Source organism: Homalodisca vitripennis, chromosome 1 (genome assembly GCF_021130785.1).
Source record: "Homalodisca vitripennis isolate AUS2020 chromosome 1, UT_GWSS_2.1, whole genome shotgun sequence".
In the NCBI taxonomy this organism is placed as follows: Eukaryota; Metazoa; Arthropoda; class Insecta; order Hemiptera; family Cicadellidae; genus Homalodisca; species Homalodisca vitripennis.
This window is the reverse complement of record NC_060207.1, coordinates 173,703,764-173,715,265: the sequence shown is the minus strand read 5'-3', so window position 1 is coordinate 173,715,265 and position 11,502 is coordinate 173,703,764. Positions and strand designations below refer to the sequence as shown.

Genomic DNA, 11,502 nt, shown 5'->3' with positions numbered 1-11,502 from the left:
ATGGTGACAGGGTGAGGGCCGATATGCTTGCCGTTAGAAACGGTAACTGCAGTTCTAGAGGCATCCGTCCTTACTATTGCTTTGCAACTTCTTCCCAGACATCGCCATATAATTTCACCACTTTTCAGCACATAGCTTTCCCTAAATTTATTATTATCGTACAATAAAGTAGACCTTCCCTTTTTTGCATCTTCAACAACAAGTGACATTGTCTTAGTATTATTATTTATTTTTGTGATAACAAAAAATGCAGGGTCAATTATGTATTAATATAATATTAGAAAAAAAATCGCATTAACAATAAAGTGCCCTCCACAGATATTTTGAAGCGCCTGGAAATTGTAGATACTATTACTCGTGGATGTTTTATCTAGCACAATGCATGCGGAGCAGCGGTAAAATCCAGTAATCGGGGTAACGTCGGGTTTTATCAGTGAGCTGGCGGGCAGGGATTGTAAGAAAAAATAGAAAACGCCCAGGAAGACTTTGCGAGAGGAGAAAGCGAGAGGAAGCGGGAACAAGTAGAAGAAGCGACAAACGATACTCAAACTTCCGACTGGTATAACCTGAGTGACGAGGAGATGAAGATGTACCTAGACCAGATCCAAGTCCCTGGCAACGCAAAGAATAGATCTTTCTGTCAGCCACTTCCTCAAGATCAACACAGACAATGAGGGACACAGTCAAGATGCGAAGTTCTCTGGCCCTGGACACATACGACTACGTCCTGGCGGCGGTGAACAACCGTGAGGACGAGACGAGAGAAGGCGGAACCCACTGGTCTCTATTAGTGTACACCAGGGAGAGTAACACATACTGCCATCTGGACAGCGTGGAGCCCCTGAACCGCCCACACGCACAGAGACTGGCAGTAGCGCTTAGCGGTGACCCTGACGTCAACGTGGTACAGATTCAATGCCGTCAACAGAAAGGTGGAGTAGAGTGTGGTGCTTATGTGGTTCACTATATTGAACTTATATGTTCAATGATCGTGAGCAACATCAGCATCAAAGGTGATCGTTGTTTTAAACAAAAGCTTTTCAGTAAACAAAATTTACAGCAAAATAAATTGGCTTAAAAATAAAAACAACAAATTAGTTTAAAGTATCAAACCATACAACTCCGACCAAAGAAACAAGAAATAAGCTAATTAGTAAAGTAACATTGCTATCTGACAGCCATGGTCGTAATCTACGGTCACTTGCTGCAGAATCAGTTAGGTGAAAATTTTGCAGTGTACAGTGTTTGTGAAGTCAAGTGGCAAGAGTGAGCACATAGTCAGTGACTTAGATTACGAGGCGAAAAAATTAAGCAACAACGATCGCCTTATCGTTTCTGAGTGGTTCGAACAATGTTGAAGAGAAAACTGAATTTAGTGCAAAAGACTATGTAAAAAGAATTGCTGAGAAAACAAAAAATACTAATGTTATTGTCTGTACCGTACCTTTAAAGGTATGATAAGCCCCACCTAAATGTCAAAATAAGAAAAATAAACATAGAACTAATAATTGAGGCATTGAAATACGACCACTTGAAAATCTTATCATTAGCAAATACACCACCTAAAAAAACTATAGCTCTCTTGGTCTACACCTAAATAATTGGGGTAAAACATCAGCTATGTAGGGCAATGGTAGACAAAATAAATCAAAAAAGTTTAAACATATAAAGCTATGACAATGAAAAGCGTTCTGCTACAGCAAATCTAAAATATACCTAGATGTTTTTGATATTTCAACATAATAATATACAAACTTTAGTAAATGCTGAAAACCTTAAAATATTACTCTTAAATGTACAGTATATGAGAGATAAGATAGATTTTGATAAATATATTTTTACACATGGAACAGCCTGACTTGGCGGTTTTTAGTGAACATGGCTTGAAAACAGACGAGTTAAAGTCAATTAATTTTCAGAATTATAAAATTATTAGTCAGTTCTCAAGGTCGGAACACAAAAGTAGTGGAGGTTCAGTTTATCTTATGTAAAAATGGAATTAATGTAAAATATGATTAATGTAAGTAGATTTTCTAAAGAAATGTCACTAGAATTGTCAGGGATTGAAATAATTTTAAATATGGTGAAAAGATATTTTTTGTTTGGTATTTATAGGTCACCTCACTACTCAAATGTAAATATGTTTTTCAAATTGTTTTACCAGTTTGTTGTCGAACTATTTGTTAAGTAATAGAAAGCTATGTCTTGTTGTAGGAGATTTGAACTTGAACTGGCTTGTTAAAAGTCCTGAAACAAATAGACTAAAGGACCTAATGCGGGAGTTTAATTTAAAGCAATTTGTAAAACTCACCAACACACGAGAAACGGGCACCTCTTCAACTTTAATTGATCATGTCTTATCGAATATTAAACGCTGATATGTTGCAAGTCGACGTAATCGGTACAGGACTTTCCGATCACTTTGCCTCAGTTGATTACAGTTTCACCTCCGAATTCCTTCGCCAAAATTACTCGTTCAGGCCAGAGCGCTTGCGCTACACCTAATACATGCCCGGAAAATCTGAGAATACTAAATTATCTACTAAATAAAGAGTCTTGGGAAACTGTTGAAGGATCGTAAAAATACCGGAGACAAATTTAGTAGTTTTATAAATATATTTAATCACTATTTTTCGATAGCCTGTCCCATTAAAACAAAACCAAACCGTAAAAAGGAAAAGGAAAAAATACCTGGATTACTAAGGGGATAATAATTTCTTCGAGAAAACTTAAAGAACTTGATTATAGGAAAAAAACTAACAAGACTAAACATTTTTTAGAATACTACCAAAATTATAGAAAAATATACCGAAAAGGTTTATAAAGGTTGCTAAAGCGGCTTATTTGTGCGAACGTCTACGCTATACCGATAATTTAGGTAAAGAAGCGTGGAAAATAATAGATCAAGACAGAAACAGAAAACCTGTTTTGTTACCAGCAGACATGCCGAACCCGGAAATCTTAAACAACTATTTTGCTAATGTTGGTAAACATAAGAGTTCGATGATAACGGAACCGACGGTTACAGTCACAATATGAAAAAACTTGTCCTAGTACGCTCATGCTGACTCCTACAGACCCCAGAGAAATTTATAAAATAATAATGAAATTTAAAAAACTCAAATGCTTCCGGATACGATGGTATATATCACATAAACTAGTTCGCAAATGTGCAAATGCCTTATCTATACCCCTTTCGAATATTATAAACTCCTCTTTGATGGAAGGTTTCTTTCCGCAGGAAATGAAACAAGCTATCGTACGGCCTATATACAAGGACGGAGATACGGGTTCTCCCGTGAAAACTATCGACCAATTGCAAATGTTTCAACATTTTCTAAGATATTTGAGCATGTTTTTTGCTAATAGACTGCTAGATTTTCTTTTCCATCATAACTTATTATGTAAAGAACAATATGGATTTGTTAGAGGGAAAAACACAGCTTGTGCGATGGCAGAATTTGCAACCCATGCGATCGACGCTTTAGATAAAAAAATGTAAAGCTGTAGGGGTATTTCTTGATCTTCAAAAGGCATTCGACTGCCTAGATCATGAAAGTGCTTTTTGAAAGACTAAGTCGCCTAGGAGTGCGTGGAGTAGCCCTCAACTGGATTAAATCTTTTTTACTAAATAGAAAACAAAGTGTTCAGGTTTAAAAATGTAAAATTCTAATAAATTGGGAATTAAATTTTGGTATTCCCCAAGGCTCCGTTTTGGGGCCGATATTATTTATCATGTATACAAACAGTTTAACAATAAATTTTCCAGAGTTACATATTACGATGTATGCGGATGATATCGCCTTAATCTTCCAAGCTAAATCATTAGAGCATATAGAGATAAACTGCTTCTTACAACTAACAAAGTTATATCAATACTTAAATCGAAATAATTTTACATGTTAATCCCTCAAAAACCAAAAGTATTTCTTTTTCAAATTATTTTAGCTCAGAAATCGATCCACTGATCGTTATGAATGAATTCGAATTGCCTTTAGAATCAGATTGTAAGTACTTGGGATTAATTTTTGATAGTAAATTTACTTGGGAAAAGCACATAGACATGCTATGCTCAAAATTATCATCACAATTGTTTTTACTAAGCAGATATTCTCAATATCAAAATTATTTTCTTTTACGACTAATCTACACCTCCCTGATCGAGTCAAGGCTGCGGTATGGTATAATACTGTGGGGCTCAGCGTCACGTAGGGAGTTTTCTACGAGTATTTTATTTGCAAAAAAGAGCCGTCCGTATAATAGCCGGCGTACGTAGGAGAGCGTCATGTAAAACATTTTTTCAGTCGTATAGAATTTTGACCCTCCCGTCTCTATACATTTACGAAATGCTTGTGCACTACAAATTCAAATACGGTTCCATCCAAATTGGTTCGGACGTCCACAATTACAATACAAGATCCAGCGCTCAACATAGGCAAGTTCCCCATCGACTTCAGCTTAGTGCCTCACTTCCCCAGAATATGGGGCCAAAATTATATAACAGGCTACCGCAAAATATTACAATGGAAAATAATCCTACAAAATTCAAAAAAATTTATTATATAACTATCTCATACAGAAAGCTTTTTACTCGGTTGGTGAGTTTTTTTTTCCGATTAGTAATTTAAAAGTGGCCATAGAAATTGTGAAAAAGTTTGAGAAATATTGTTTTATTTAGATATGCAACTTAAACCATATTTTTCTGACGAGTGTAATACAATTATTGTAAAAATTGTCATACTACACAATAAAGAATTTGAATTTGAATTTGAATTTGTTTTGCCTGATAGTAGTCCCAGGCAGCGGCCAGACTGACATGCGCGGATCAGTTGCGCACTGATTGAGCCAGTTTATATTTATAGCGTCTGATCTTGCTTCGTGGAAACGAGTCTGATTCTGTCAATTTTTGCAGTAGCCTAACCTACTTTAAGGTTATGAATTTAGAAAGAGAGTACAGGTTTTACTCTTGGAGATTTTGCAAAGAAAACTTCATCAATATATTATAACTGGTTTTAAAGTCCAGTCGTAAATCATGGATTGTTTGCCAAAGGCGATAAAACTACACTATTTTAAGTTAATTGACAGAGCATTAAAACCCGCATGTGCATGAAAATGGTACAGGAGTACCACCTTCTCCAAATGATATTTTGGTTTTTCTTTGGTTCAAAAATTATACCTGAAAAGGTTGGTAAGGGGTTAAGGGACACCTTATATAATAACATCCAATGTCAGATTCATAAATCTTACAACAAATCAATGCAGGCTGTACTGTTATCGTACATGTATAGATATTATGACATTCTATAATATTATTATCAGTGCATGTTTAAATTTGTACAAATCACAGCAAATTGTAATAAAATATTCAAAACTAAGGCAACGGTATAAGTAAGTGGTGACAAGCTCATGTTATGTTTTACTAAAATAGATAAACTTATTTGGAGTGTTTTAGCATACAATAATTTCTTTTACAGTATGAATATTACCACTGGCCTATATATGTAATATTTAAGAAATGTGTTGTCACCTAAATGTTTTTAATCTGTGATGAGAAAAGGCTCAAGTCCTTAACTGCAGAATGTCTTCACTAAAGCTGGAATATTTGCTCTTCTAGATTATTAGTAAAATGTTTGCGTCTAAATTTGTCATATTATTAAGTGACTGCAATCTCGAAATGGCTTTTTGCAATTATTTTGGTCAAACATTATTTAAATACATTATGAATATTCAGATTAGTGGAAAGTAGTTTAATTTACGTTTAGGGGTTTTTAAGAGAAATTCTTCTAATAAAAACTTACGTATATACAGAATACTAAAACTTAAAAATCCAACTGTAATTAAACAATGTGGTGACTGTAACCAACAATAATAGCGATCCATAAAAACGTCTGAAAATATCCAAAACACTCTATATAGATAATATAAGTGAGCTTATATAATATTTGCAATATAACCAGTAGAGTAGGGTTCAATTTTTAATATTTAATGGAAGACTTTAATAGCCGTGAAAATAGTTTAGGGCATTCATAAGCCAAAGTCGATAGTGGTGAGCTTATCCAAGTGACCGGTGTCCGATTTAACTGCCGTCTCTCATTGATGAACACTTCGCGTGGTCTTTTCTGTCTGTCCGCCGTCCAAAAGCGTCGTTTAGACGCCCGAGCATTCATTTGTACCGTAGGAGGCGTTCTGAATATATATTCCGGTCGTGATCACTCACATAGTCTCCCACTTGTTCTTTCTTGGGCAGTGTTGTCTTGGGTCCCAATGCCCAATTTTCTCTAACTCGTTAGCAGTGTATAATGTAGAGATGACATGGTCCGGTCGCTTATTCCTTCGTTCTCGTGGTAGTGGAAGTGTGTTTCTCTATGCTCTTTTCTTTCTCACATTTAGGGCACAGTGTAAAGTCGGAAGTGACCTTGTGTGACCGCCATCGCTTACCATTTTGTTCTCGTGTTAGTTCCTTCCTAAACCTGTTTCTAACTCAATGCCAGTGACGATTCTCAGTGAAAATAAATGACCCGTTCTTCCGTGGATCCCACTGCAGCCCTGGAAGCTCTGAACGAGCCGGAATTCCTCCTTCCTCGGATTCGAGGCAGGAATTATAAAAATCGGTGAATGGGGATCTATCCTAAATACACTCTTTATACCCTCATGTCTCACCTGTTCATCCATTTCCGGATATAACTGTTTCTGTTTTAATTTTTGTCTGTATCACTCGTTCTACATTTAATACTTTGGTCCTTCGAGCCGGATCTCTAGTTTGTGTGATTTTATTCCTGCTCTCCCGAACGTAACACTTTGATCATCGAAGCCAGATATTGTTTTAAAGTCATATTGATGTATAGTAATTAATACAGTCCACTAAAGTTGTTTGTTATTCTTTATTGTCATGACCCTTGTCATATGTACTAACTCGGTAACTTTTTTACTTGCTCTTTGCAATTCAATTTTTTTGTTGGTTCGTCTGTATACTGTAATTTAGCGTAAAGTGTGGATTAGCGTTTAAATGCCAAAGTGTTGTTTCAGCAGTAATATTTTCGCTCTGGAAACTTCGTCGGCCTTCCTGTCCACACTCTGTACATCATTGATCCGTCTAGAGGCCAGCTTGTGATCAAAGATCATCTTTCTGAGCCTAAGTTGAGTCGATCAATACATTCCATTAAAGGTCCATTTCCAAGAAGTTTGTTTACCTCACCGCATTTTCTCACTTGATTTAATTTGGGAGTCTTATTGTTTAGTAACGATTATGAAATTGATTTAATTTATCGTATTAAATATTGTAGTAAATTGGTTTGTAAAATGTAACAATTTATCTCTTATTATGTGGTTCAATTTGATTCTACTTATTTCTCTTTATTCCTCACAATAAATATATTTAACAGCATAAATTAATTTATAGCTAATTTTACTTTTTAATTTTAATTTAAAAGTTGCATTATTCTCTGTTAGTTAATTAGACTAGTGCTGTATTTTCATAGGTTGTAATAAATGTAAATTTACACATTTAATAAGAAACTAATTTGTATTTAATGACATGTATTTTTTTATAAAGCATATTAAATCTAAGCGTTAAACATTAAACGGAATACTTTTAGGGATATATTTATCATGTCTTAAAGAAAATAAACTTATTATAAATGTAAATAATAAGTGGAAAACATTTCTAAGATCGCTCATTTCAGAAGCAATAAGTATGAATTGCAAATAAGCGACTTAAGTGATTAGCGCAGGATCGCATCTTTGATGTTTCAGTAATTAAATAATTCTCATGAGAGGAATATTCACCTTTGTAAATGTTCATTAGCCAATTGCAAATAATTTAAAGGCAGCAAATCTGTTAATTATTAACTCTTGTAATATTTATTCTGAAAATTAAAATTTACCATTTAGATTTTAATAAGACAAAAATTACGCTAAATATGCTGTGAATAGGTCTAGTAATTTAAATATTCCATCACAGAATATACAATAACAGTGTAGGCTTCATCAAAGTATCCTATCAAAATACTATCTTAATCCCAATACAGTAGTGATATCCAACATAATATTCAAAATTATCCTTAAACCTCCAATGTAAAACGTTTAAATTCGTAAATGTGTATATTAAGGGATGATTCTTGATTAATAACATTACATACGTACTTCCCTCCTGACTATATGACACTATTTTTTTTACCTTAAGCCACAATTCTTTCGTTTCCTCAATTAAATGTTTACAAAATATGTATTCAACTATTAACTATAACTTATTATTTATAACTATTTCTTATAAAACTCTTATATGTAATAAAAATATAGTTATATTCATATCAATTGGTCGCTATAAATGAATAACTTACATTATAATCAGTAATGCAGTGAATAACGAACCTCAAGTTTTCAGTAACGGATACGGATAAAAAATATAAAATTAAACTAAATAAAACACGTACAAATTTAGTCCTACTTTGCTTTCTCTTAGCCTTACCTTGTATTAAAATGGAGTAACATTTTATGAAACTACAAATAGGTTTTAATACCTCATGATATACACAAATCTAAATATAACATAGTATATAAATAATCATGTACATGACATATAATTTAAAGGATTTATATATGAATAAAAGAAAATAAACTCACAGATGCATATATCCGTCAATAGTACAGACTTTTCCCAGTCATCTATCTATATAAAATTTCCTTAATACAGCCAAAGCCTGGAATGACTCATATGATATGATGTAGACAGAAAAGAATTCCGCAAGCGTTATGCAGTGATTGTAAAGTTTTATTGAACACTGTAAATCGAATGTATGGCTCTAACTGCATGGGAAAGAGGCAATTCATACTTAATTTAAGTGCTGTAATCCATGGCATTTGCGGCATGTCCATATATTTGAATGCTATTTTAAGGGATTACTGTTAACCAACGACATATATAATATAATGTATATCCAGAAACTTTTATAGCTAGCAGGATGAAAACTCAAACTTATCTATTAATTTATTAATTTATTTTTATAAATTTATTGGCTTCACATATATTTAAAAATACATGTAAATACATGAAATAAACAAGTGAATTATATAAGTACTATATAGTACACAAAATCAATTTTCACCTTAAAAATCCACGCTCTTATGACACAAACAAAAAGATCTATGAAATATCTAACACAAACAAACTGTGAAGGAAACAGGATTTTTCCGGACATTTGCCATCGTTCAGTGAAACAAGAAAACCAGTAACACTACGTTTCGAGATCTGCAATCTGATCTCGAAACGTAGTGTTACTGTTTTCTTGTTTCACTGAACGATGGCAAATGTCCGGAAAAATCCTGTTTCCTTCACAATCCTTCCATCGTCAAAAATAACCTTTAAACAAAGAACAAACAAACTGGTTATCCATCAATTAAAACTTCAGCCACATAATAAAACGCCCCGCTTATAAGGTGATGTCTGAGGGAAGCTCTAAAAGAACTCACGCTGCATTCAAGCTGTAAATAGATTGGAAGGGCATTGAAAAATTTCATAGTGGAGTATTAAGCACCTTCCTCGTACAGTTTAATTATATGTATTGGATAATGGTAACCAGTATTGCGCAGCGAGTAACCAGTACAATTGTTGGGAAATATGCTAAACATTTTGTACTTACGACCATTCTTTGAATAAAAAACAATTAGTTTGACTCAACCGATTTCCCCCAAAACATCAACCTATATCTCAAGTACGAATATGCATAGGCGTAATAGACTGTTATGACAGTATCATAGTTGGCTGACACTGCATAAATTTTATAACAAAACAGGCGGAGCTTAACTTGCAAGCTAAGTATGACAAATGGTCCTTCTATTTCAGATTTTGTTTGACTACCACACTAACAAACTTTGCCGATGACACTCTTATTATGTCCTCACATTTAGTTTTGACAACAGAGCTTTGTTTTGTTGAGAATTATATGAGCTGGCTTTTATTGTTATTCAATAAGAGGCCATTTATAGTAAACCAATTTTGAGCTTCTAATAATGCTAATTGTAAACTAGAGTTTAGTTCATTAATGTCTTCATTAGAGACAACTAGTGTAGTGTCATCAGCAAATAGTATTGATTTCGTTACAGAGGTCCTTAACATGTACTAAGATTCAAATTCAAAAAGGTTTATTACTGTTTTGTATGCAATACTGAGCTATGCTCAAGTAATCATATGAAACGTCAAATTGTCGATATAACATCATTTGTAAAAAGTCAATCATTTAAAAGTTCTAAGAGCTATAGTAAATTAACATATTTGTTCCTGTGAGTGAAAAAAACTTTAAATTACATTATTTTAAATCGTTTAAAAACTCCGATTTTAAAAAGAAACTGAATTTTTTGTGGGAATTTTTAATTTTGAGATGTGGGGAAAGCTTTTTATACAATTTCAGAGCTCAATAGTAAATTCCAGCTTCATATAAGGTCAATCAGTGGAACGGATAATGAAGGACTCTTTACCTCCGGCGACAGTTATGCTCATACAGGTGTGTATTGAATTTCGTTGCATATTTTATGTACACGCATAGTTTCATAAATATGTAGGGAGGCCAAAGTCATAAATCTAAAATGAATTAAAAAGGGTTTGCAGAACTGCCTGTATTTCAGCTGATATATTTTCCGAATAATTCTTGTTTTGAATAATACAAATCTTATTACAGTCCACCGAGTTTCATCTGAACACCACTCCATATCTCAGGTGCGAGTAGTCATAGGAGCAGTAGACAGTCTCAGGATTAATGACTCAAGAATTGACCTTAATCGCAGAGCAAGCAGAACTTAATTTTGAAGCCACTCGTGCTACATGACCCTTACACTTCAAGGTTTTTTTCATCACGACCCCCAAGAACCTCACCGACGACAACACAGGAAGTTTTTTTTCTTACAAAAGTTTGAGGTGGTTTCTTCTCTGTTCAGAGCTAGACCGTTTAATAAAAATCAACTCTCTGCTTCCTAAAAAGTTGTCTGCAATGACTTATTGAGTACATGGGTATATTTATTTGAACAAATCAGTGTAGTATCATCGGTAAAGAGGACTTCCGATAAACTCCTGAAACCCCGTGTAGGAGCGTACGGATTTTTTTTTTAAGAAACGTTGTAGATTTGAGATTAAATATTTTAACTACATCATTAATTTAATTTGCCTTGTAAGTAAAATAACTTCAATAATAAAGATTCTCTTCCTATCAACGGCTTATTACATTATATATCCAGTGCTTCCTAGATACAAAAACTTAAGTGATGTGAGAACTAAACATCTCTCGACCTCGATGTTTTTCAGGTGAGTGCCACACTCTTCCATATTGTCATAATGTATTGCACCACTGATATTGCCTAAAAATTATGTATTATTCTCCAACTCTTGCATGCACTAATCCACACTACATTTTCAGTTTTGGTGAGCCATGTTGATACATAATAAAGTCATTAGGTGGCTGTGATACCTGAAAACGTTATTTTGCGTTTCTTTCCAGAATCATTTTTAATTAT

General features: G+C 33.9%; 1 protein-coding gene across 1 annotated transcript; it reads left to right on the top strand.

Annotated features, from left to right (window-relative positions):
• Positions 1-670: 670 nt before the first annotated feature.
• LOC124354051 (NEDD8-specific protease 1-like) lies at positions 671-1,270 on the top strand. The gene is made up of 2 exons (XM_046804224.1): positions 671-1,013; positions 1,179-1,270. The coding sequence occupies exons 1-2, from the start codon at positions 671-673 to the stop codon at positions 1,268-1,270; spliced, it is 435 nt and encodes a 144-aa protein (XP_046660180.1).
• Positions 1,271-11,502: the final 10,232 nt, after the last annotated feature.

Bases quoted from the DNA above. Each gene is read 5' to 3' on its own strand.
- LOC124354051 (XM_046804224.1), top strand. From the start codon at position 671: ATGAGGGACACAGTCAAGATGCGAAGTTCTCTGGCCCTGGACACATAC. The intron at 1,014-1,178 runs GTGATCGTTGTT...GCTATCTGACAG, and splicing joins GAGCAACATCAGCATCAAAG to CCATGGTCGTAATCTACGGT.